We start from the raw sequence: 26677 nt of genomic DNA on the forward strand, positions 1-26677 counted from the left end.
CACACACACACGCAGACCACTGCGGTCATACACAGTCACCATCCCGTTCCCTGAAGCCCCACTTCTCTGTCCTCTCAAACAGAACGCTAAGACTCCCCAAACTTTTACTTTACACTCAGCACTAAACTAAAGTTTCACCCCACCAATCCCCCTTTGAATGGCTGAATGGCAAATCCTTATAATAAGTTCCAGTATTAGAATCCAATGTGGAGAAATGAGGCCAGCTTGAAGGAAATAGAGCAAGAGGGGTAGGACTATGGAAAGACATTTAATTTGGGGGGGTTTTTAAAGTCCGATTTTAGGTTTTATAATCCCTCTAGCCCTACAAAATCCTGATTTGGGTTCCATTGTTTACAGAACAGTTTGGTGGGAAGAGGGATCCCCCTCTCTCTCTGAGACGCTTTTAGAGAACAAGTGTAAGATTTGGGGGGGAAAGTTGAAAGCCATTGAAAGCACCTGTAAGTTTCTTATATGAAAGTTGGGGATGAGAAGGCAAATGGGGATCTTTATCTGGACTAAAGACTTGGGTTTGTCAGATGTGTACCCTCATTCTGGATGTAGAAACACAATAGAAGATTATCCCTCTCTTGTCTTCAGCTGAGAATAAATCTCTTTTAAAGAAGATAGTGATCTAGACCGGTTTGAAAAAGGGAAGAGAGGGACGAGGGTTCAAAAGTCATCGAGGTCATTATTTGTACGATATGTTAATTAAAGAGTACTGATAAAGAGCACCTACTGAAATCGTCAAAAGTACAGTAAAACGTCTTACCTTAGGATCCCAGAGTGATTTTTTCTGAAGCACTCAGATGTCTTCAATAATCTTATGATCTTCGACTGTTCCCTTTTCCTTTTTGTTCTGGAAAACGTCACAATAAGAAGGCGGATTGATGTTTTAGGGGATTTTTCAGTCAGTTGAGCACCTTTCTACCTTTTTATCAACCCGGACAGAAATGTGCCTGGGTAGGCTCACATTGTACATTGCATAAAATGGTTCTGCTCGGTTCACTGATTCAAACTCAGCCTACACTCTTCCTCTGCCTCTCTTCCTCCTCCTCTCTGTCTCTCAGCTCTGTCTCCTGGGAGAGTTTAATGGTGGCATTACGACAGTGGTTTGGCAACAGATTTAAGGAAGGTCGGAGACTCGGGGGACGGGAGGAGTGCTAATTGGCAGGCAACCGTTAATCAGGCCCAAGTGGACTCTTCATTACTTTATTAGTTAATTAGTGAGAGGAATTAACACCACTACTGGACCTGAACAGCACAACTATCCACAGCTAAGGAGAGTGCACACTGTGACAACAAGGACCGGAAGCACACAAAGTTATTTTTGCTTCAAAGCTAATTGACAAATGTCCTCTGTTTTATACCAGTAGAAACACTTGCCGCTGCTCAGTTTGGCCATTCCATAGTCATGTGATGTGTTACCATGATTTCCAGCTCCCTGCCTGGACTTTGTCCAATCCAGAGGGACTGATAGGTCTGGTACACATCACACAGGAACTGATAGGTCTAGGTACACATCACACAGGGACTGATAGGTCTGGTACACATCACACAGGAACTGATAGGTCTAGGTACACATCACACAGGGACTGATAGGTCTAGGTATACATCACACAGGGACTGATAGGTCTAGGTATATATCACACAGGGACTGATAGGTCTGGTACACATCACACAGGAACTGATAGGTCTAGGTATACATCACACAGGGACTGATAGGTCTGGTACACATCACACAGGAACTGATAGGTCTAGGTATACATCACACAGGGACTGATAGGTCTGGTACACATCACACAGGGACTGATAGGTCTGGTACACATCACACAGGAACTGATAGGTCTGGGTAGACATCACACAGGGACTGATAGGTCTGGGTAGACAGCACACAGGAACTGATAGGTCTGGGTAGACATCACACAGGGACTGATAGGTCTGGGTAGACATCACACAGGAACTGATAGGTCTGGGTAGACATCACACAGGAACTGATAGGTCTGGGTAGACATCACACAGGGACTGATAGGTCTGGGTAGACATCACACAGGGACTGATAGGTCTGGTACACATCACACAGGGACTGATAGGTCTGGGTAGACATCACACAGGGACTGATAGGTCTGTTACATATCACACAGGGACTGATAGGTCTGGTACACATCACACAGGGACTGATAGGTATGGTACACATCACACAGGGACTGATAGGTCTGGTACACATCACACAGGGACTGATAGGTCTGGTACACATCACACAGGGACTGATAGGTCTAGGTACACATCACACAGGGACTGATAGGTCTGGTACATCACACAGGGATGGATAGGTCTGGTACACATCACACAGGGACTGATAGGTCTGGTACACATCACACAGGGACTGATAGGTCTGGGTAGACATCACACAGGGACTGATAGGTCTAGTTAGACATCACACAGGGACTGATAGGTCTGGGTAGACATCACACAGGGACTGATAGGTCTGGGTACACATCACACAGGGACTGATAGGTCTGGGTACACATCACACAGGGACTGATAGGTCTGGGTAGACATCACACAGGGACTGATAGGTCTGGGTACACATCACACAGGGACTGATAGGTCTGGGTACACATCACACAGGGACTGATAGGTCTGGGTACACATCACACAGGGACTGATAGGTCTGGGTAGACATCACACAGGGACTGATAGGTCTGGTACATCACAGACGACAGTCTGATCACTCTGACTACATTAGCAGCAGTGTCTGAGACTGGAGGGACATGTCTTGGCTGACCTACTCCACCCTCAACTGTCTGTCAGATGAAGGGAAAACAATCCTGGGTTACTGACATGTCTTCTCTCTGTTTCAGCTCCCACTGAATCCCCATTGAGACCCAGTCTTGGTGAGTGTTAGGTATCTAACACACGTTTAAAGCAATCTAATACGGTTATACCCATCATTTGTCCTTATTATTGGAGCCTCAACCAAGTGATGTGTGTCCTCTAGCTGAGATCCATGGCAACCATGCTGTGCTGAGGGATGACTTTGACTCCAGCCTTCAGGGAGAACTGGACCCCAGTATCTGGTAGGTAACACATATATAGGTACCAAATATATACTGTAGGTAACAAATATATACTGTAGGTAACACATATATACAGTGGGGAGAACTGGACCCCAGTATCTGGTAGGTAACACATATATAGGTACCAAATATATACTGTAGGTAACACATATATAGGTACCAAATATATACTGTAGGTAACACATATATAGGTACCAAATATATCCTGTAGGTAACACATATATAGGTACCAAATATATACTGTAGGTAACACATATATAGGTACCAAATATATCCTGTAGGTAACACATATATAGGTACCAAATATATACTGTAGGTAACAAATATATACTGTAGGTAAGAAATATATACTGTAGGTAACAAATATATACTGTAGGTAACACATATATACTGCAGGTAACACATATATAGGTACCAAATATATACTGTAGGTAACAAATATTTAAGTACCAAATATATAATGTAGGTAACAAATATATAGGTACCAAATATATACAGTGGGGCAAAAAAGTATTTAGTCAGCCACCAATTGTGCAAGTTCTCCCACTTAAAAAGATGAGAGAGGCCTGTAATTTTCATCATAGGTACACTTCAACTATGACAGACAAAATGAGGGAAAAAAATCCAGAAAATCACATTGTAGGATTTTTAATGAATTTATTTGCAAATTATTGTGAGAATTATGTTAGAATTATTTTTGGAAAGGGTGTTACATGGATCCCAGCATAATTCTAATTCTACCTTGAACCATAAGGGTTCTACCTGGAACTGAAAAGGGTTCTTCAAATGCTTCTCTTATTGGGAAAGTAGAAGAACCGTTCTAGAACAATCCCAGTTTGATAGCACCTTTTTTTTTTCTAAGAGTGTACGGTAAGTACTGACGTTGTCTTTGCTTGCATCTGCGGATTTGAGCTAAATAAGACCTAACTCTCTCCCTCGCCTCCTCTCAGGTCAGAGAGTAGCAACGGTGAGGTGGGAGAACAGTGTGGGGTCCTGATGCACGGCAGAGCTGTCACCTTCTGTGAACCCTTCGGAGAGAGAGAGCTGGTAACTATAACCGTACAATCACGTACATACCGCAACCTTTAACCTGTTTACATGTTTACATTTTATTCATTTATCAGACGCTGTTATGCAGAGCGATTTACAACAACAATTAGGGTTAAGTGCCTTGCTCAAGGACACATTGACAGATTTTTCACCTGGTTGGCTCTGGGATTAGAACCACAGACCTTTCTTAACCACTAGGCAACCATGCCTTAAAATAACTGTTCAGTGTTAACTGATTTCTATTAAATATGACCTATAATTCATTACAATATGAGTAAAATGGTAATGAAGTACAGTATGTAAAAAAAATTGTGTGAGCTTACTTCAACAACAAATTGGTATGGGCTTACCTCAACAACAGAATAGGTGTGGGCTTACTATGCTTGATTCTATATCCTATCCTAAACTATGCTTGATCCACAACCCCTGAAGAACCATTAACCATGCAGTAGATGTATTTATTATACAGTGGGGAGAACAAGTATTTGATACACTGCCGATTTTGCAGGTTTTCCTACTTACAAAGCATGTAGAGGTCTGTCATTTTTATCATAGGTACACTTCAACTGTGAGAGACGGAATCTAAAACAAAAATCCAGAAAATCACATTGTATGATTTTTAAGTAATTAATTTGCATTTTATTGCATGACATAAGTATTTGATCACCTACCAACCAGTAAGAATTCCGGCTCTCACAGACCTGTTAGTTTTTCTTTAAGAAGCCCTCCTGTTCTCCACTCATTACCTGTATTAACTGCACCTGTTTGAACTCGTTACCTGTATAAAAGACACCTGTCCACACACTCAATCAAACAGACTCCAACCTCTCCACAATGGCCAAGACCAGAGAGCTGTGTAAGGACATCAGGGATAAATTGTAGACCTGTACAAGGCTGGGATGGGCTACAGGACAATAGCCAAGCAGCTTGGTGAGAAGGCAACAACTGTTGGCACAATTATTAGAAAATGGAAGAAGTTCAAGATGACGGTCAATCACCCTCGGTCTGGGGCTCCATGCAAGATCTCACCTCGTGGGGCATCAATGATCATGAGGAATGTGAGGGATCAGCCCAGAACTACACGGCAGGACCTGGTCAATGACCTGAAGAGAGCTGGGACCACAGTCTCAAAGAAAACCATTAGTAACACACTACGCCGTCATGGATTAAAATCCTGCAGCGCACGCAAGGTCCCCCTGCTCAAGCCAGCGCATGTCCAGGCCCGTCTGAAGTTTGCCAATGACCATCTGGATGATCCAGAGGAGGAATGGGAGAAGGTCATGTGGTCTGATGAGACAAAAATAGAGCTTTTTGCTCTAAACTCCACTCGCCGTGTTTGGAGGAATAGAAGGATGAGTACAACCCCAAGAACACCATCCCAACCGTGAAGCATGGAGGTGGAAACATCATTCTTTGGGGATGCTTTTCTGCAAAGGGGACAGGACGACTGCACCGTATTGAAGGGAGGATGGATGGGGCCATGTATCGCGAGATCTTGACCAACAACCTCCTTCCCTCAGTAAGAGCATTGAAGATGGGTCGTGGCTGGGTCTTCCAGCATGACAACGACCCGAAACACACAGCCAGGGCAACTAAGGAGTGGCTCCGTAAGAAGCATCTCAAGGTCCTGGAGTGGCCTATCCAGTCTCCAGACCTGAACCCAATAGAAAATCTTTGGAGGGAGCCGAAAGTCCGTATTGCCCAGCGACAGCCCCGAAACCTGAAGGATCTGGAGAAGGTCTGTATGGAGGAGTGGGCCAAAATCCCTGCTGCAGTGTGTGCAAACCTGGTCAAGAACTACAGGAAACGTATGATCTCTGTAATTGCAAACTAAGGTTTCTGTACCAAATATTCAGTTCTGCTTTTCTGATGTATCAAATACTTATGTCATGCAATAAAATGCAAATTAATTAATTAAAAATCATACAATGTAATTTTCTGGATTTTTGTTTTAGATTCCTTCTCTCACAGTTGAAGTGTACCTATGATAAAAATTACAGACCTCTACATGCTTTGTAAGTAGGAAAACCTGCAAAATTGTCAGTGTATCAAATACTTGTTCTCCCCACTGTATATATTATTTTATTTAACCTTTATTCAACTAGGCAAATCAGTTAAGAACACATTCTTATTTATAATGACAGCCTACTGGGGAACAGTGGGTTAACTGCCTTGTTCAGGGGCAGAACAACCAATTTGTACCTTGTCAGCTCAGGGATTCGATCTGGCAACCTTTCGGTTACTGGCCCAATGCTCTAACCACTAGGTTACCTGCCGCACCAAATTAGACCTTAAACACACACTCTTGCCCTTGTCCAACAAGTATGAGCATTATCAAGTTAATATGCTATTTCCCTGTTGTTGAGACACAGCGACCAGCTGTTTAGTGTATCTTGATTTCATTGACTCTCTGTGATAAGAAGCGTTACAGTCTGTCTGTCAGTCATCCGAGCTTTTGATGCAGCTGCCTGGCACTAGTTCAGTCGAAAGAAATACAAGCAAACACAGAACTCACACACGTAAAAACACATTCAGACAATGATCTGTACCCCTTCTCCTTCTAGATCAGCGTTCCTCTCAACACCACAACAGCCTCCGTCCTGCAGTTTGCTCTCGGTGAGTACCATTTACAACTTACTTATCCCTCCTTGTCTTGGGCAAATATGGGACATGTCATACCACACATCATGCTGGCTAGAGTTATGTACTGATGGTTTAAAGGAGACCCTGAAACAACAAAGAGCTCTTAATTAGCATGTTGTCATATTTACATTTAGACATTCTCACAAATACCACACAGTGTGTACAGTCCAATAGTCATCCTCTCCTCCCCTCCCTCCCTCCCTCCCTCCCTCCCTCCCTCCCTCCCTCCCTCCCTCTCTCCCTGCCTCAGTAAACATTACACTCACAGAAGTTCCAAAAGAATAAAGACATTACAAATGTCATATTATGTATATATACAGTGTTGTAACGATGTACAAATGGTTAATGTACAAAAGGGAAAATAAAAAAGCATAAATATGGGTTGTATTTACAATGGTGTTTGTTCTTCACTGGTTGCCCTTTTCTTGTGGCAACAGGTCACACATCTTGCTGCTGTGATGGCACACTGTGATATTTCACCCAGTAGATATATGAATTGATAAAAATTGGGTTTGTTTTCGAATTCTTTGTGGATCTGTGTAATCTGAGGGAAATATGTGTCTCTAATATGGTCATACATTGGGCAGGAGGTTAGGAAGTGCAGCTCAGTTTCCACCTCATTTTGTGGGCAGTGTGCACATAGCCTGTCTTCTCTTGAGAGCCAGGTCTGCCTACGGTGGCCTTTCTCAATAGCAAGGCTATGCTCACTGAGTCTGTGTTCTGCCACTGTGTACTCTCTGTTTAGGGCCAAATAGCATTCTAGTTTGCTCTGTTTTTTTGTTAATTCTTTCCAATGTGTCAAGTAATTATCTTTTTGTTTTCTCATGATTTGGTTGGGTCTAATTGTGTTGCTGTCCTGGGGCTCTGTGGGGTCTGTTTGTGTTTGTGAACAGAGCCCCAGGACCAGCTTGCTTAGGGGACTCTTCTCCAGGTTCTTCTCTCTGTAGGTGATGGCTTTGTTATGGAAGGTTTGGGAATCGCTTCCTTTTAGGTGGTTGTAGAATTTAACGTCTCTTTTCTGGATTTTGATAATTAGCGGGTATCGGCCTAATTCTGCTTTGCATGCATTATTTGGTGTTCTACATTGTACACGGAGGATATTTTTGCAGAATTCTGAATGCAGAGTATCAATTTGGTGTTTGTCCCATTTTGTGAATTCTTGGTTGGTGAGCGGACTCCAGACCTCACAACCATAAAGGGCAATGGGTTTTATAACTGATTCAGATATTTTTAGCCAGATCCTAATTGTATGTCAAATTGTATGTTCCTTTTGATGGCGTAGAAGGCCCTTCTTGCCTTGTCTCTCAGATCGTTCACAGGTTTGTGGAAGTTACCTGTGGCGTTGATGTTTAGGCCAAGGTATGTATCGTTTTTTGTGGGTTCTAGGGCAACAGTGTCTAGATGGAATTTGTATTTGTGGTCCTGGTGACTGGACCTTTTTTGGAACACCATTATTTTGGTCTTATTGAGATTTACTATCAGGTCCCAGGTCTGACAGAATCTGCGCAGAAGATCTAGGTGTTGCTGTAGGCCCTCCTTGGTTGGTGACAGAAGCACGAGACCGTCAGCAAACAGTAGACATTTGATATCAGATTCTAGTAGGGTAAAGCCGGGTGCTGCAGACTGTTCTAGTGCCCGCGCCAATTTGTTGATATATACAGTGAGGGAAAAAAGTATTTGATCCCCTGCTGATTTTGTTCGTTTGCCCACTGACAATGAAAGGATCAGTCTGTAATTTTAATGGTATGTTTATTTGAACAGTGAGAGACAGAATATCAACAAAAAAATCCAGAAAAACGCATGTCAAAAATGTTATAAATTGATTTGCATTTTAATGAGGGAAATAAGTATTTGACCCCTCTGCAAAACATGACTTAGTACTTGGTGGCAAAACCCTTGTTGGCAATCACAGAGGTCAGATGTTTCTTGTAGTTGGCCACCAGGTTTGCACACATCTCAGGAGGGATTTTGTCCCACTCCTCTTTGCAGATCTTCTTCAAGTCATTAAGATTTCGAGGCTGACGTTTGGCAACTCGAACCTTCAGCTCCCTCCACAGATTTTCTATGGGATTAAGGTCTGGAGACTGGCTAGGCCACTCCAGGACCTTAATGTGCTTTTTCTTGAGCCACTCCTTTGTTGCCTTGGCCGTGTGTTTTGGGTCATTGTCATGCTGGAATACCCATCCACGACCCATTTTCAATGCCCTGGCTGAGGGAAGGAGGTTTTCACCCAAGATTTGACGGTACATGGCCCCGTCCATCGTCCCTTTGATGCGGTGAAGTTGTCCTGTCCCCTTAGCAGAAAAACACCCCCAAAGCATAATGTTTCCACCTCCATGTTTGACGGTGGGGATGGTTTCTTGGGGTCATAGGCAGCATTCCTCCTCCTCCAAACACGGCAAGTTGAGTTGATGCCAAAGAACTCCACTTTGGTCTCGTCTGACCACAACACGTTCACCCAGTTGTCCTCTGAATCATTCAGATGTTCATTGGCAAACTTCAGACGGGTATGTATATGAGCTTTCTTGAGCAGGGGGACCTTGCGGGCGCTGCAGGATTTCAGTCCTTCACGGCGTAGTGTGTTACCAATTGTTTTCTTGGTGACTATGGTCCCAGCTGCCTTGAGATCATTGACAAGATCCTCCTGTTTAGTTCTGGGCAGATTGCTCACCATTCTCATGATCATTGCAACTCCACGAGGTGAGATCTTGCATGGAGCCCTAGGCCAAGGGAGTTTGACAGTTGTTTTGTGTTTCTTCCAGTTGCGAATAATCGCACCAACTGTTGTCACCTTCTCACCAAGCTGCTTGGCAATGGTCTTGTAGCCCATTCCAGCCTTGTGTAGATCTACAATCTTGTCCCTGACATCCTTGGAGAGCTCTTTGGTCTTGGCCATGGTGGAGAGTTTGGAATCTGATTGATTGATTGCTTCTGTGGACAGGTGTCTTTTATACAGGTAAGAAACTGAGATTAGGAGCACTCCCTTTAAGAGTGTGCTCCTAATCTCAGCTCGTTACCTGTATGAAAGACACCTGGGAGCCAGAAATCTGTCTGATTGAGAGGGGGTCAAATACTTATTTCCCTCATTAAAATGCAAATCAATTTATAACATTTTTGACATGCGTTTTTCTGGATATTTTTGTTGTTATTCTGTCTCTCACTGTTCAAATAAACCTACCATTAAAATTATAGACTGATCATTTCTTTGTCAGTGGGCAAACGTACAAAATCAGCAGGGGATCAAATACTTTTTTCCCTCACTGTATGTTGAAGAGGGTGGGGCTTAAGCTGCATCCCTGTCTAACCCCATGGCCCTGTGGAAAGAAATGTGTTCTTTGCCCATTTTACGTGCTGTTTGTGTACAAGGCTTTTTGAAATCAACAAAGCATGAGAAGACGTTGCCTTTGTTTTGGTTTGTTTGTTTGTCAATTAGGGTGTGCAGGGTGAATACGTGGTCTGTCGTACGATCATTTGGTTAAAAGACCATTTGACCTTTGCTCAGTACATTGTTTTCACTGAGTAAATGTATGATTCTGCGTGTTAATGATAACGCAGAGGATTTTCCCAAGGTTGCTGTTGACGCATATCCCTGTTGACGCATATAGTTATTGGGGTCAAATTTGTCTCCACTTTTGTGGATTGGGGTGATCAGTCCGTGGTTCCAAATATTGGGGAAGATGCCAGAGCTAAGGACGATGTTAAAGAGTTTTAGTATAGCCAATTGGAATTTGTTGTCTGTATATTTGATCATTTCATTGAAGATACCATACTCCATTCCTGCCTCCCTCTCTCCCTCCCTCTCTCCCTCTCCTCCCTGCCTCCCTCCCTCTCTCCCTCTCCTCCACTCCCTCCCTGCCTCCCTCCCTCTCGCCCTCTCCTCCCCTCTCTCCCTCCCTCTCTCCCTCTCCTCCACTCCCTCGCTGCCTCCCTCCCTCTCTCCCTCTCCTCCACTCCATCCCTGCCTCCCTCTCTCCCTCCCTCCCTCCCTCCCTCTCTCCCTCTCCTCCACTCCCTCCCTGCCTCCCTCTCTCCCTCCCTCTCGCCCTCTCCTCCACTCCCTCCCTGCCTCCCTCTCTCCCTCTCTCCCTCTCCTCCATTCCCTCCCTGCCTCCCTCTCTCCCTCCCTCTCTCACTCTCCTCCACTAAATCCCTGCCTCCCTCTCTCCCTCGCTCTCTCCCTCTCCTCCACTCCCTCCCTCTCTCCCTCCCTCTCTCCCTCTCCTCCACTACCTCCCTGCCTCCCTCTCTCCCGCGCTCTCTCCCTCTCCTCCACTCCCTCCCTGCCTCCCTCCCTCTCTCCCTCTCCTCCACTCCCACCCTGCCTCCCTCTCTCTCTCTCCTATCATTGCAATGAATGATTTAGTAGGACCTGGAAAGCCACCCAACAGCCCGTGGCAGGCAGATAGTTTTTAGACACATTGTATTTTTCATGTCCATTACACACATCTGTGATGCAGAACAGGCTGCAGCGGTCTCCCTCTTTCTTTCTTTCTTTCTTTCTTTCTTTCTTTCTTTCTTTCTTTCTTTCTTTCTTTCTTTCTTTCTTTCTTTCTTTCTCTCCCTCTCCCCCTCTCTCCCTCACTCCCTCTCCCCCTGTCTGTCTGTCTCTGTCTCTGTCTCTGTCTCTGTCTCTGTCTCTGTCTTTCTCTCTCTCCCTCTCTCTCTCTCTCTCATGCTCTTTTATGTATTTATCTCCCTCTCAATCATCTCTCTCAAACACACAGAGAAATAAACCAGTGTGTCTGCATGGCCCTGTTTGTACTCATAAATATGAAAGGAACACACAGTGCTGTGTATGCAGGAGGTTAGGCCCTGTGGAGATTGGGAGAGGTGGGGGGTTAGCCCGCTCTCTCCATTAGTGACCTCTGACCTCTAACATCTTACCCCCTCTATCCTCTCTCCCCAATGAGCTGAGAGGGGTGCACTCTAGCACCCCTCTCCCTCCACCCCTCCCTTCTCCACTCTCCCTTTAAAGTAGGGCCTTCACAGCATGCATCAGCAGTCCCGCTCACTCCTTTCCTCTCTTCAGTCCCACTCCCTCCTCTCCTCCCTTCAGTCCCGCTCCCTCCTCTCCTCCCTTCAGTCCCGCTCCCTCCTCTCCTCCCTTCAGTCCCACTCCCTCCTCTCCTCCCTTCAGTCCCGCTCCCTCCTCTCCTCCCTTCAGTCCCGCTCCCTCCTCTCCTCCCTTCAGTCCCGCTCCCTCCTCTCCTCCCTTCAGTCCCGCTCCCTCCTCTCCTCCCTTCAGTCCCGCTCCCTCCTCTCCTCCCTTCAGTCCCGCTCCCTCCTCTCCTCCCTTCAGTCCCGCTCCCTCCTCTCCTCCCTTCAGTCCCGCTCCCTCCTCTCCTCCCTTCAGTCCCACTCCCTCCTCTCCTCCCTTCAGTCCCACTTCCTCCTCTACTCCCTTCAGTCCCACTCCCTCCTCTCCTCCCTTCAGTCCCGCTCCCTCCTTTCCTCCCTTCAGTCCCACTCCCTCCTCTCCTCCCTTCAGTCCCACTCCCTCCTCTCCTCCCTTCCTCCCCTATTCTCCTCTCTCCTCTTGTCTCCTCTCTTCTCCTCTCTTCTCCCCTCTTCTCCTCTCTTCTCCTCTCTCTATCCGCCTGTCTGCCTGGACAGCCGACTGCTAAGCAGATCATTTATACCATGACACCCTTTAGACGATAATTTCTACATGGCTGGGGAGGGAGGGCGGTGAGGGAGGGAGGGAGGGAGGGCAGGTGGAAGGTGAGGGAGGGAGGGAGGGAGGGAGGGAGGGAGGGAGGGAGGGAGGGAGGGAGGGAGGGAGGGAGGGAGGGAGACAGAAAGGGAGCGAGGGAGGGATTCAACAATGCTGGGCCTGGTCATGGGGGATAAAGGAAGGATGCAGAAACAGCCAACGTGTTATTTTGCATTCTGCCTGATCGCTACCCCTCTCTAAGGCTTAGCATGGTGTTAATACACAGAGTTGTCCACTCATGAAGTATCACTGTGCTAACTATCCTCCTCTCTCTCTGTGTGTGTGTGTGTGTGTGTGTGTGTGTGTGTGTGTGTGTGTGTGTGTGTGTGTGTGTGTGTGTGTGTGTGTGTGTGTGTGTGTGTGTGTGTGTGTGTGTGTGTGTGTGTGTGTGTGTGCGTCTCTCTAGGTTCAGGCTCCTGTCGGTTCAGTTACTCTGACCCCAGCATCATCGTGTCGTTCAGTCTAAACAAGAATAACGGCTCGGATGACTGGATCACCCTGGAGAAGATCCGGTCTCTCTCTCTCTCTCTATCTCTTTGTCTCTCTCTCTCTCTTCCATCATCCCTTTCTCTCTCCCTCCATCCATACCTATTGACATTGACATCTGTCTCCCCTTCCTCTCTCTCTCTCTCTCTCTCTCTCTCTCTCGCTCTCTCTCTCTCTCTCTCTCTTTCGCTCTCTTTCTTCTCTCTCTCTCTATCTCTCTCTCGTCTCTCTCTCTCCTCCTTTCTCTCTCTCTCTCTCTCTCTCTCTCTCTCTCTCTCTCTCTCTCTCTCTCTCTTTCGCTCTCTTTCTTCTCTCTCTCTATCTCTCTCTCTCTTCTCTCTCTCTCCTCCTTTCTCTCTCTCTCTCTCTCTCTCTCTCTCTCTCTCTCTCTCTCTCTCTCTCTCTCTCTCTCTCTCTCTCTCCTCCTTTCTCTCTCTCTCTCTCTCAATTCAATTCAATTCAATTCAATTCAAGGGGCTTTATTGGCATGGGAAACATGTGTTAACATTGCCAAAGCAAGTGAGGTAGATATTATACAAAAGTGAAATAAACAATACAAATTAACAGTAAACATTACACATACAGACGTTTCAAAAAAAAAAGTTTCTCTCTCTCTCTCTCTCTCTCTCTCTCTCTCTCTCTCTCTCTCTCTCTCTCTCTCTCTCTCTCTCTCTCTCTCTCTCTCTCTCTCTCTCTCTCTCTCTCTCTCTCTCTCTCTCTCTCTCTCTCTTTGTCTCTCTCTTTCTCTTCCATCATCCCTTTCTCTCTCCCTCCATCCATACCTATTGACATTGACATCCATCTCCCTTTCCTCTCTCTCCCTATCTCTTTCTCTCTCTTTCTCTTGTTCTCTCTCTCTTGATCTCTTCTTCCCTCTCTCGCACTCTCTCCTTTCCTCCCTATATCCTGTCCTCCTCACACAGACATCCATCTGTCTCTCTCCCCCTCAACCTCCCTCTCTTCATACCCCCTCTCTCTCTCCCCCTCTTCCTCCCCCTCTCTCTCTCTCTCCACCTCCTCCTCCCCTCTCCATTCTTAACTCCCAAGCTGAGACAGAAACTTGATGATAATATCTTGTCATTACCTCCCAGCACCGTGTTTATTTAATGCTCTGCTTTAGTATAAAACCACACAGCAACAACTCCCCAGCATCAACACACACTTACTCTGTCTATCGTTTCCCCTCCACAGAGCTCCTACGAACAGCAGTACAGTAGTCCATCTCCTACCCCTGCCGGTGCGCTCCAAGAGGGATGGGGTACGTGTACGGTGGTCCCAGGAGGCCCCCCGGGGGCCCGAGGGCTATGAGTCGTGCTGGGGCCTGGATAATATACTGCTGGTCAACGCTGCTCACAGACCCCCCCTGATGGAGGATAACCTGGACCCCCCCGACACAGCCAACTGGCTCTTCTTCCCCGGAGCCACCGTTAAGGTACCGTATCCTTCTTCTTCTTCCTCCTCTTCTTCAGGGTTTGCCATTTTTGCCATTTTAGGTTTATGGTGAGTTACTGCCAAGGTAATCACATTACCCTCACCAAGCTACTGTTGCTATAACTAGGGTCAGGGGTTTTTGCCGGTCAGGTTACGAGGTCACAGAAAAACGTATGCTTTGTGACCCTGTTATATTGTATACTGTAATCATCTGTACACTAACAGGGTTTAATCAAGTTATATTATTATCTGTATTAATTCAATGCGTCTGACATATGACTTCGTTCTTTCCCAGCATGCCTGTCAGTCAGAGGGCAACGCCCTGTATTTCCATGGCAACACCGAGGAGGGTGTGGGCCACTCCTTCGCCTCCACCCGAGACATCGACCTCCACCGAGAGGAGGGGCGGAGCTACTGGGAGGAGGACTTTGAAAGCCCGCCCACCAAGTGAGTCATAATGATGTCGCCATCATTAATTACTTGTTACTTTTATTTCTTATTCTTATCCGTATTTGTTTTGTTAACTGCATTGTTGGTTAGTTGCTCGTAAGTCAGCATTTCACTGTAAGGTGAAACCTGTTGTATTCGGCGCATGTGGCTAATAAAGTTTGATTTGAAATGATTTGATCATCATCATCCCCATTGCTCCATCTCCCTTTCTCTCTCTTGATATATCCCTAGCTATATCCCTAGATATATCCCTAGATATATCCCTAGCTATATCCCTAGCTATATCCCTAGATGTATATCCCTAGCTATATCCCTAGCTATATCCCTAGATATATCCCTAGCTGTATATCCCTAGCTATATCCCTAGCTGTATATCCCTAGCTGTATATCCCTAGCTGTATATCCCTAGCTGTATATCCCTAGCTGTATATCCCTAGCTGTATATCCCTAGCTGTATATCCCTAGCTATGTATCCCTAGCTATATCCCTAGCTATATCCCTAGCTATATCCCTAGCTGTATATCCCTAGCTGTATATCCCTAGCTATATCCCTAGCTGTATCCCTAGCTGTATATCCCTAGCTGTATATCCCTAGCTGTATATCCCTAGCTATGTATCCCTAGCTATATCCCTAGCTATATCCCTAGCTATATCCCTAGCTGTATATCCCTAGCTGTATATCCCTAGCTATATCCCTAGCTGTATCCCTAGCTGTATATCCCTAGCTGTATATCCCTAGCTGTATATCCCTAGCTGTATATCCCTAGCTGTATATCCCTAGCTGTATATCCCTAGCTGTATATCCCTAGCTGTGTATCCCTAGCTATATCCCTAGCTATATCCCTAGCTGTATATCCCTAGCTGTATATCCCTAGCTATATCCCTAGCTGTATCCCTAGCTGTATATCCCTAGCTGTATATCCCTAGCTGTATATCCCTAGATATATCCCTAGATATATCCCTAGCTATATCCCTAGCTGTATATCCCTAGCTGTATATCCCTAGCTGTATCCCTAGCTATATCCCTAGCTGTATCCCTAGCTATATCCCTAGCTGTATATCCCTAGCTGTATATCCCTAGCTATATCCCTAGCTGTATCCCTAGCTGTATATCCCTAGCTGTATCCCTAGCTATATCCCTAGATATCCCTAGATATATCCCTAGCTGTATATCCCTAGCTGTATATCCCTAGCTGTATATCCCTAGCTGTATATCCCTAGCTATATCCCTAGCTGTATCCCTAGCTATATCCCTAGCTATATCCCTAGCTGTATATCCCTAGCTATATCCCTAGCTATATCCCTAGCTGTATATCCCTAGCTGTATATCCCTAGCTATATCCCTAGCTATATCCCTAGCTGTATATCCCTAGCTATATCCCTAGCTATATCCCTAGCTGTATATCCCTAGCTATATATCCCTAGCTATATCCCTAGCTATATCCCTAGCTGTATATCCCTAGCTGTATATCCCTAGCTATATCCCTAGCTGTATATCCCTAGCTATATCCCTAGCTATATCGCTAGCTGTATATCCCTAGCTATATCCCTAGCTGTATATCCCTAGCTGTATATCCCTAGCTATATATCCCTAGCTATATCCCTAGATATATCCCTAGATGTATATCCCTATATATCCCTAGCTATATCCCTAGATATATCCCTAGCTATATCCCTAGATATATCCCTAGCTGTATATCCCTAGCTGTATATCCCTAGCTATATCCCTACATATATCCCTAGCTGTATATCCCTAGCTGTATATCCCTAGATGTATATCCCTAGATGTATATCCCTAGATATATCCCTAGATGTATATCCCTAGATGTATATCCCTAGATATATCCCTAGATGTATATCCCTAGATATATCCCTAGATATATCCCTAGATATATCCCTAGATGTATATCCCTAGCTGTATATCCCTAGCTATATATCCCTAGCTATATATCCCTAGCTGTATATCCCTAGCTATATCCCTAGCTGTATATCCCATGCTGTATCCCTAGCTGTATATCCCTAGATGTATATCCCTAGCTATATCCCTAGCTATATCCCTAGCTGTATATCCCTAGCTATGTCCCTAGCTATATCCCTAGCTGTATATCCCATGCTGTATCCCTAGCTGTATATCCCTAGCTGTATATCCCATGCTGTATCCCTAGCTGTATATCCCTAGATGTATATCCCTAGCTGTATATCCCTAGATGTATATGAGTTGTGCATAACGCCAGCCATAAGAGGAGAGAGTGCAGGGAAGAGAAACGGATACCTCGTTGTGTGTAGCCGCAGCGTGTCTGTCAGGTGTGTGAATATCACTCACTAAGCCTGTCATCTGTCACGTATTTCCATTCAGAGGACCTGTCTATAGTTGAAACCTGTCCACTTGTCATGTTGTGTGTCACACGTCAGCCAAAGAGGAGGGAGTGAAGAGAAACAAGAGGCTCTTTATCGTCATATGTCCTCTGTCATGTATTGAGGTCAGGACTCTATACAGCCATATGTCCTCTGTCATGTATTGAGGTCAGGACTCTATACAGCCATATGTCCTCTGTCATGTATTGAGGTCAGGACTCTATACAGCCATATGTCCTCTGTCATGTATTGAGGTCAGGACTCTATACAGTCATATGTCCTCTGTCATGTACTGAGGTCAGGACTCTATACAGCCATATGTCCTCTGTCATGTACTGAGGTCAGGACTCTATACAGTCATATGTCCTCTGTCATGTACTGAGGTCAGGACTATATACAGCCATATGTCCTCTGTCATGTACTGAGGTCAGGACTCTATACAGCCATATGTCCTCTGTCATGTACTGAGGTCAGGACTCTATACAGTCATATGTCCTCTGTCATGTACTGAGGTCAGGACTCTATACAGTCATATGTCCTCTGTCATGTACTGAGGTCAGGACTCTATACAGTCATATGTCCTCTGTCATGTACTGAGGTCAGGTGTCTATATCGTCATATGTCCTCTGTCATGTACTGCGGTCAGGTGTCTATATCGTCATATGTCCTCTGTCATGTACTGAGGTCAGGTGTCTATATCGTCATATGTCCTCTGTCATGTACTGAGGTCAGGTGTCTATATCGTCATATGTCCTCTGTCATGTACTGAGGTCAGGTGTCTATATCGTCATATGTCCTCTGTCATGTACTGAGGTCAGGACTCTATACAGTCGTATGTCCTCTGTCATGTACTGAGGTCAGGTGTCTATATCGTCATATGTCCTCTGTCATGTATTGAGGTCAGGACTCTATACCGTCATATGTCCTCTGTCATGTACTGAGGTCAGGTGTCTATATCGTCATATGTTCTCTGTCATGTACTGAGGTCAGGTGTCTATATCGTCATATGTCCTCTGTCATGTACTGAGGTCAGGTGTCTATATCGTCATATGTCCTCTGTCATGTACTGAGGTCAGGTGTCTATATCGTCATATGTCCTCTGTCATGTACTGAGGTCAGGACTCTATTCCGTCATATGTCCTCTGTCATGTATTGAGGTCAGGACTCTATACAGTCATATGTCCTCTGTCATGTACTGAGGTCAGGTGTCTATATCGTCATATGTCCTCTGTCATGTATTGAGGTCAGGTGACCTGTCTATGTCAGTTGAAACCTGCGGAGGGCTGAACAGGTCCTGTTCACCTCTCTGACAACCTAGTACATCTGTCACACATGCACAGTAATTCAGAACTGGTAGAGAGAAGGAGAGAGGGATGAAGAGACAGAGAGCGAAAGAGGGAGAGATAGATGGAGAGAAGCAGAGAGAGAGAGAAAGAAATGGAGAGAGAGAGAGAGAGAGAGAGAGATGGAGAAACAGAGAGAGAAAGAGGGAGACACAGAGAGAGAGAGAGAGTAGCATAGAGAGAGAGAGAGAGATAGATGGAGAAACAGAGAGAGAAAGAGAAAGAGAGAGATGGAGAGAAGCGCAGAGAAAGAGCGAGATTAAGATAATGAGAGGCAGGGTTTGGAGAGTTATAGAGGATGGAAATGAGGAAGTGGCTAAGGAAGCCCCGTGCTCTGTGTATGTCAGTATGTTAATGAGATGTTAATGAGAGGAGAACCCCCAGGTCTATGTTCTTTCCCCACACACAGTTAACATGGGCAGTAATTGCATGCTATGACATCTCACACCTATTAGGTAGTGTATGAGGACATGTGTTGTAGGCTAAGCAGGGAGAACCCCTCGCTCTCTATGTCACCACCTGTAGAGGCGCCTCATGCCAACAACCCTGCTGATGTGACAGGGATACTAAGGGTAATACCTGACAGAGAAGGGAGATAGCAGGAGACAGGAAGGAAGGAGATAGCAGGAGACAGGAAGGAAGGAGAGAGGAGAGGGGAGGAGAGGAAGAGGCAGCCAGAGAGAGGAGAGGAGAGGAGAGGAGAGGAGAGGAGAGGAGAGGAGATACCCAGGGTGATTGTTAACTATCTTCAACAGGTACCTCTTTCAGAGTCCATTGATCATAATGTAGTGCACTTTTTCAGTATGTGTAGTGAGGCATTGTTCCGTCTGTGTAAAGTTTACTGCAGTACTAATATAACCCTTCTCTCTCTATCTTTCTATTTGTGTGCGTGCGTGCGTGCGTGCGTGCGTGCGTGCGTGCGTGCGTGTGTGTGTGTGCCTGTGTGTGTGTGTGTTTAGCTGGGACATCGAAGGGGCAGTGTATGGGACCCAGTGTGGCCAGATAGAGTCAGGCATGGCCCTGGTGTTTGAGAGGGACGGAGAGAGGAAGATGTGTACTCCCTACCTGGATACCACCTCCTTTGGAAACGTCCGCTTCCACTTCACCATGGGTAAGAACCACCAACACAGACTATTACCCACGGGTCTAACCTTCCACTTCACCATGGGTAAGAACCACCAACACAGACTATTACCCACCTGTCTAACCTTCCACTTCACCATGGGTAAGAACCACCAACACAGACTATTACCCACGGGTCTAACCTTCCACTTCACCATGGGTAAGAACCACCAACACAGACTATTACCCACCTGTCTAACCTTCCACTTCACCATGGGTAAGAACCACCAACACAGACTATCACCCACCTGTCTAACCTTCCACTTCACCATGGGTAAGAACCACCAACACAGACTATTACCCACGGGTCTAACCTTCCACTTCACCATGGGTAAGAACCACCAACACAGACTATTACCCACCTGTCTAACCTTCCACTTCACCATGGGTAAGAACCACCAACACAGACTATTACCCACGGGTCTAACCTTCCACTTCACCATGGGTAAGAACCACCAACACAGACTATTACCCACGGGTCTAACCTTCCACTTCACCATGGGTAAGAACCACCAACACAGACTATTACCCACGTGTCTAACCTTCCACTTCACCATGGGTAAGAACCACCAACACAGACTATTACCCACGTGTCTAACCTTCCACTTCACCATGGGTAAGAACCACCAACACAGACTATTACCCACCTGTCTAACCTTCCACTTCACCATGGGTAAGAACCACCAACACAGACTATCACCCACCTGTCTAACCTTCCACTTCACCATGGGTAAGAACCACCAACACAGACTATTACCCACGGGTCTAACCTTCCACTTCACCATGGGTAAGAACCACCAACACAGACTATTACCCACCTGTCTAACCTTCCACTTCACCATGGGTAAGAACCACCAACACAGACTATTACCCACGGGTCTAACCTTCCACTTCACCATGGGTAAGAACCACCAACACAGACTATTACCCACGGGTCTAACCTTCCACTTCACCATGGGTAAGAACCACCAACACAGACTATTACCCACGTGTCTAACCTTCCACTTCACCATGGGTAAGAACCACCAACACAGACTATTACCCACGTGTCTAACCTTCCACTTCACCATGGGTAAGAACCACCAACACAGACTATTACCCACGTGTCTAACCTTCCACTTCACCATGGGTAAGAACAACCAACACAGACTATTACCCATGTGTCTAACCTTCTCCCCTCCTTCCCTTCACTGACCTGAAAGAACTGATGAGCTTCCACCATATTGGACAATAAGTCCAGTCAGTGCAGATGAAGAGGAGGGACAAGGAGCAGACAGATATTAGTCAGAGCAGATGAAGAGGAGGGACAAGGAGCAGAAAGATATTAGTCAGTGCAGATGAAGAGGAGGGACAAGGAGCAGACAGATATTAGTCAGTGCAGATGGAGAGGAGGGATAAGGAGCAGACAGATATTAGTCAGTGCAGATGAAGAGGAGGGACAAGTAGTAGACAGATTTTAGTCAGAGCAGATGAAGAGGAGGGACAAGGAGCAGACAGATATTAGTCAGTGCAGATGGAGAGGAGGGACAAGGAGCAGACATACATTAGTCAGTGCAGATGAAGAGGAGGGACAATGACCAGACAGATATTAGTCAGTGCAGATGAAGAGGAGGGACAAGGAGCAGACAGATATTAGTCAGTGCAGATGAAGAGGAGGGACAAGGAGCAGACAGATATTAGTCAGTGCAGATGAAGAGGAGGGACAAGGAGCAGACAGATATTAGTCAGAGCAGATGAAGAGGAGGGATAAGGAGCAGACAGATATTAGTCAGTGCAGATGAAGAGGAGGGACAAGGAGCAGACAGATATTAGTCAGAGCAGATGAAGAGGAGGGACAAGGAGCAGACAGATATTAGTCAGTGCAGATGAAGAGGAGGGACAAGGAGCAGACAGATATTAGTCAGTGCAGATGAAGAGGGACAAGTAGCAGACAGATATTAGTCAGTGCAGATGAAGAGGAGGGACAAGGAGCAGACAGATATTAGTCAGTGCAGATGGAGAGGAGGGATAAGGAGCAGACAGATATTAGTCAGTGCAGATGAAGAGGAGGGATAAGGAGCAGACAGATATTAGTCAGTGCAGATGAAGAGGAGGGACAAGGAGCAGACAGATATTAGTCAGTGCAGATGGAGAGGAGGGACAAGTAGCAGACAGATATTAGTCAGAGCAGATAAAGAGGAGGGACAAGGAGCAGACATATATTAGTCAGAGCAGATGAAGAGGAGGGACAAGGAGCAGACAGGTATTAGTCAGTGCAGATGAGGAGGGACAAGTAGCAGACAGATATTAGTCAGTGCAGATGAAGAGGAGGGACACGGAGCAGACAGATATTAGTCAGTGCAGATGAAGAGGGACAAGTAGCAGACAGATATTAGTCAGTGCAGATGAAGAGGAGGGATAGGTAGCAGACAGATATTAGTCAGTGCAGATGAAGAGGAGGGACAAGGAGCAGACAGACATGAAGACAATAGAGAAAGAGGCTTATTCTCCTATCTATTCGCTGTTAGTCTTTTTCCAACCAAACATTTTCCTGACTGTCTGTGTGTTTTCCCGACTGTCTGTGTGTTTTCCCGACTGTCTGTGTGTTTTACCGACTGTCTGTTTTCCTGACTGACTGTGTGTTTTCCTGCAGGTGGAGGAGAGTGTGACCCAGGAGAGTCCCATGAGAATGATGTCATCTTGTTTGGGAGGTCAGAGGGGAGGAGAGACCACGTGCTGTTAGACACCCTGCCATACTCATCCTACAAGGTGAGACCACACACACACACACACACACACACACACACACACACACACACACACACACACACACACACACACAATGTGCTGTTGGACAATCTGCCACACACACACACACACACACACACACACACACACACACACACACACACACACACACAATGTGCTGTTGGACAATCTGCCACACACACACACACACACACACACACACACCTGCTCTGTCCTCTACATTATACAGACCTGCTCTATCCTCTACACTATACAGACCTGCTCTATCCTCTACACTATACAGACCTGCTCTATCCTCTACACTATACAGACCTGCTCTATCCTCTACACTATACAGACCTGCTCTGTCCTCTACACTATACAGACCTGCTCTGTCCTCTACACTATACAGACCTGCTCTGTCCTCTACACTATACAGACCTGCTCTGTCCTCTACACTATACAGACCTGCTCTGTCCTCTACACTATACAGACCTGCTCTGTCCTCTACACTATACAGACCTGCTCTGTCCTCTACACTATACAGACCTGCTCTGTCCTCTACAGACCTGCTCTGTCCTCTACACTATACAGACCTGCTCTGTCCTCTACAGACCTGCTCTATCCTCTACACTATACAGACCTGCTCTATCCTCTACACTATACAGACCTGCTCTGTCCTCTACACTATACAGACCTGCTCTGTCCTCTACACTATACAGACCTGCTCTGTCCTCTACACTATACAGACCTGCTCTGTCCTCTACACTATACAGACCTGCTCTATCCTCTACACTATACAGACCTGCTCTGTCCTCTACACTATACAGACCTACTCTGTCCTCTACACTATACAGACATGCTCTGTCCACTACACTATACAGACCTGCTCTGTCCTATACACTATACAGACCTGCTCTGTCCTCTACACTATACAGACCTGCTCTGTCCTCTACACTATACAGACCTGCTCTGTCCTCTACACTATACAGACCTGCTCTGTCCTCTACACTATACAGACCTGCTCTGTCCTATACAGACCTGCTCTGTCCTCTACACTATACAGACCTGCGCTATCCTCTACACTATTCAGACCTGCTCTGTCCTCTACAGACCTGCTCTGTCCTCTACACTATTCAGACCTGCTCTGTCCTCTACAGACCTGCTCTATCCTCTACACTATACAGACCTGCTCTGTCCTCTACAGACCTGCTCTGTCCTCTACACTATACAGACCTGCTCTGTCCTCTACATTATACAGACTTGCTCTGTCCTATACAGACCTGCTCTGTCCTCTACACTATACAGACCTGCTCTATCCTCTACACTATACAGACCTGCTCTGTCCTCTACACTATACAGACCTGCTCTGTCCTCTACACTATACAGACCTGCTCTGTCCTCTACACTATACAGACCTGCTCTGTCCTCTACACTATACAGACCTGCTCTGTCCTCTACACTATACAGACCTGCTCTGTCCTCTACACTATACAGACCTGCTCTGTCCTCTACACTATACAGACCTGCTCTGTCCTCTATACTATACAGACCTGCTCTGTCCTCTACACTATACAGACCTGCTCTGTCCTCTACACTATACAGACCTGCTCTATCCTCTACACTATACAGACCTGCTCTGTCCTCTACACTATACAGACCTGCTCTATCCTCTACACTATACAGACCTGCTCTGTCCTCTACACTATACAGACCTGCTCTGTCCTCTACACTATACAGACCTGCTCTGTCCTCTACACTATACAGACCTGCTCTGTCCTCTACACTATACAGACCTGCTCTGTCCTCTACACTATACAGACCTGCTCTATAATATGATCTAGCTCTAACTGTTCTGTTGATGTTTAGGAGAATATAAAATATATTGATCCAGCCAACTCTGTTATTCCTCTACTGTGTTTCCTCTCCTTTCCCCCATATCTCTCCTCTCCCCAATCTCTCTCTCCTCTCCCAACCCTCTCTCTCTATCTTTCCCCCATTTCACTCCTCTCCCCAACCTCTCTCTCCCCTCCCCTCTCTGTCTTTCCCCCATATCTCTCCTCTCCCAACCCTCTCTCTCCTCTCCCAACCCTCTCTCTCCTCTCCCCTCTCTGTCTTTCCCCCATATCGCTCCTCTTCCAACCCTCTCTCTCTGTCTTTCCCCCATATCTCTCCTCCCCCAAACCTCTCTCTCCATCTTTCCCCCATATCACTCCTCTCCCCCTTTTCCTCTCCTCCTTCCTCTCCATTCTCCTCTACTTTTAAACCCTTTGTTATTCCCTTATCCTCCTCCCTCCTCTCTCCTCCCTCTCCTCCTTTCTCCCTTTCTCTCCTCCCCCTCTCCTCCTCCTCCCTCTCTCCCTCCTCCCCCTTCCTCCCCCCCTCCTCCCCCTTCTCTCCCTCCTCCCCCTCTCCTCCTTTCTCCCTCTCCTCCTCCCTCCTTCTTCTCCCCCTCCCCCTCTCCTCCTTTCTCCCTCCCCCTCTCCTCCTCCCTCCGTCTTCTCCCCCTCTCCTCCTTTCTCCCTCTCTCCCTCCCTCCTCTCCTCCTTCCTCCTCCCTCCTCCCCCCTCTTCCCTCCTTCTTCTCTCCCTCCTCCCCCCCCTCTCCTCCTTTCTCCCGCTCTCCCTCCCTCCTCTCCTCTCCTCCCTCCTCCCCTAGAGTCCATCTGTAGTGTCAGTAGCCCTACCTACAGACCTCCAGACCCCTGTCACCCAGTTCTGTCTGGAGCAGCGGGCCCACGGTGGTGCCAACCGTCATGTCTGGGCCGTAGACTTCATGCAGCTGCTGCCCGTTCTGCCTGCCACACACACCCACGTGGCCCAGTTCTCCATCAACCTGGGCTGTGGATCCTACCAGCCTGCCAACAGGTACAATCACCCACCTTCTGTACTGTTGCACTCAACAGCCAGCACAATGCAAAACAATCAATACAATACATGTTCTGTTTGCTAATTGCACACATTTCATAATAATATATTTTTGCAATACTGACAGTTCTTCCCCTTTTTTACAACGTGTGTAAGGTGTCATAAAAACGTGTCTTCCTCTTTGTTAGTGTCAATCTGGAGTTTTCCACCAATCACGGTCGTTCCTGGTCCCTGCTCCACACAGAGTGTCTCCCAGACTTGTGTGCTGGACCTCACCTACCACATAGCACCATCTACGCCTCTGATAACTACAGCGGGTAGGGATGTCTGTGTGTGTGTGTTTATGTGTGTGTGTGTGTGTTTACGTGTCTGTGTGTGTGTGGGTTTACGTGTCTGTGTGTGTGTGTGTGTGTGTGTGTTTATGTGGGTTTACGTGTGTGTGTGTGTAGTGTTTTCCTGGATATGCACTTTTAGAAAGAAAGTTGAACTAAGTTAAACCATACAGGGTTCCTCCCGATAGGTTAAACCTTTTTGGTGCAGGGCAGAACCCTTTGCAGAGGGTTCTATCTAGAACCTTCTATGTATGATTCTTCAAATAACCACTTGTATATGGTTCTACCTAGAACCCTCTATGAATGGTTCCACCTAGAACCCTCTATGAATGGTTCCACCTAGAACCCTCTATGAATGGTTCCACCTAGAACCCTCTATGAATGGTTCCACCTAGAACCCTCTATGAATGGTTCCACCTAGAACCCTCTATGAATGGTTCCACCTAGAACCCTCTATGAATGGTTCCACCTAGAACCCTCTATGAATGGTTCCACCTAGAACCCTCTATGAATGGTTCCACCTAGAACCCTCTATGAATGGTTCCACCTAGAACCCTCTATGAATGGTTCCACCTAGAACCCTCTATGAATGGTTCCACCTAGAACCCTCTATGAATGGTTCCACCTAGAACCCTCTATGAATGGTTCCACCTAGAACCCTCTATGAATGGTTCTACCTAGAACCCTCTATGAATGGTTCTACCTAGAACCCTCTATGAACGGTTCTACCTAGAACCCTCTATGAACGGTTCTACCTAGAACCCTCTATGAACGGTTCTACCTAGAACCCTCTATGAACGGTTCTACCTAGAACCCTCTATGAACGGTTCTACCTAGAACCCTCTATGAACGGTTCTACCTAGAACCCTCTATGAACGGTTCTACCTAGAACCCTCTATGAACGGTTCTACCTAGAACCCTCTATGAACGGTTCTACCTAGAACCCTCTATGAACGGTTCTACCTAGAACCCTCTATGAACGGTTCTACCTAGAACCCTCTATGAACGGTTCTACCTAGAACCCTCTATGAATGGTTCTACCTAGAACCCTCTATGAATGGTTCTACCTAGAACCCTCTAT

General features: G+C 46.4%; 1 protein-coding gene across 1 annotated transcript in view; it reads left to right on the forward strand.

The window, feature by feature from the left end:
* The window catches only part of LOC139584249 (reelin-like), a 356507-nt gene that overhangs the window by 234524 nt on the left and 95306 nt on the right, over positions 1–26677 (forward strand). The window contains exons 5-15 of the mRNA XM_071415869.1: positions 2862–2894; positions 2999–3077; positions 4028–4124; positions 6692–6743; positions 12890–12995; positions 14161–14401; positions 14696–14847; positions 19508–19659; positions 22303–22418; positions 25056–25264; positions 25453–25581. Of these exons, the coding sequence (XP_071271970.1) occupies positions 2862–2894; positions 2999–3077; positions 4028–4124; positions 6692–6743; positions 12890–12995; positions 14161–14401; positions 14696–14847; positions 19508–19659; positions 22303–22418; positions 25056–25264; positions 25453–25581 (1366 nt within the window). The remainder of the gene's footprint in view (positions 1–2861; positions 2895–2998; positions 3078–4027; positions 4125–6691; positions 6744–12889; positions 12996–14160; positions 14402–14695; positions 14848–19507; positions 19660–22302; positions 22419–25055; positions 25265–25452; positions 25582–26677) is intronic.

Source organism: Salvelinus alpinus, chromosome 9, assembly GCF_045679555.1.
Source record: "Salvelinus alpinus chromosome 9, SLU_Salpinus.1, whole genome shotgun sequence".
In the NCBI taxonomy this organism is placed as follows: Eukaryota; Metazoa; Chordata; class Actinopteri; order Salmoniformes; family Salmonidae; genus Salvelinus; species Salvelinus alpinus.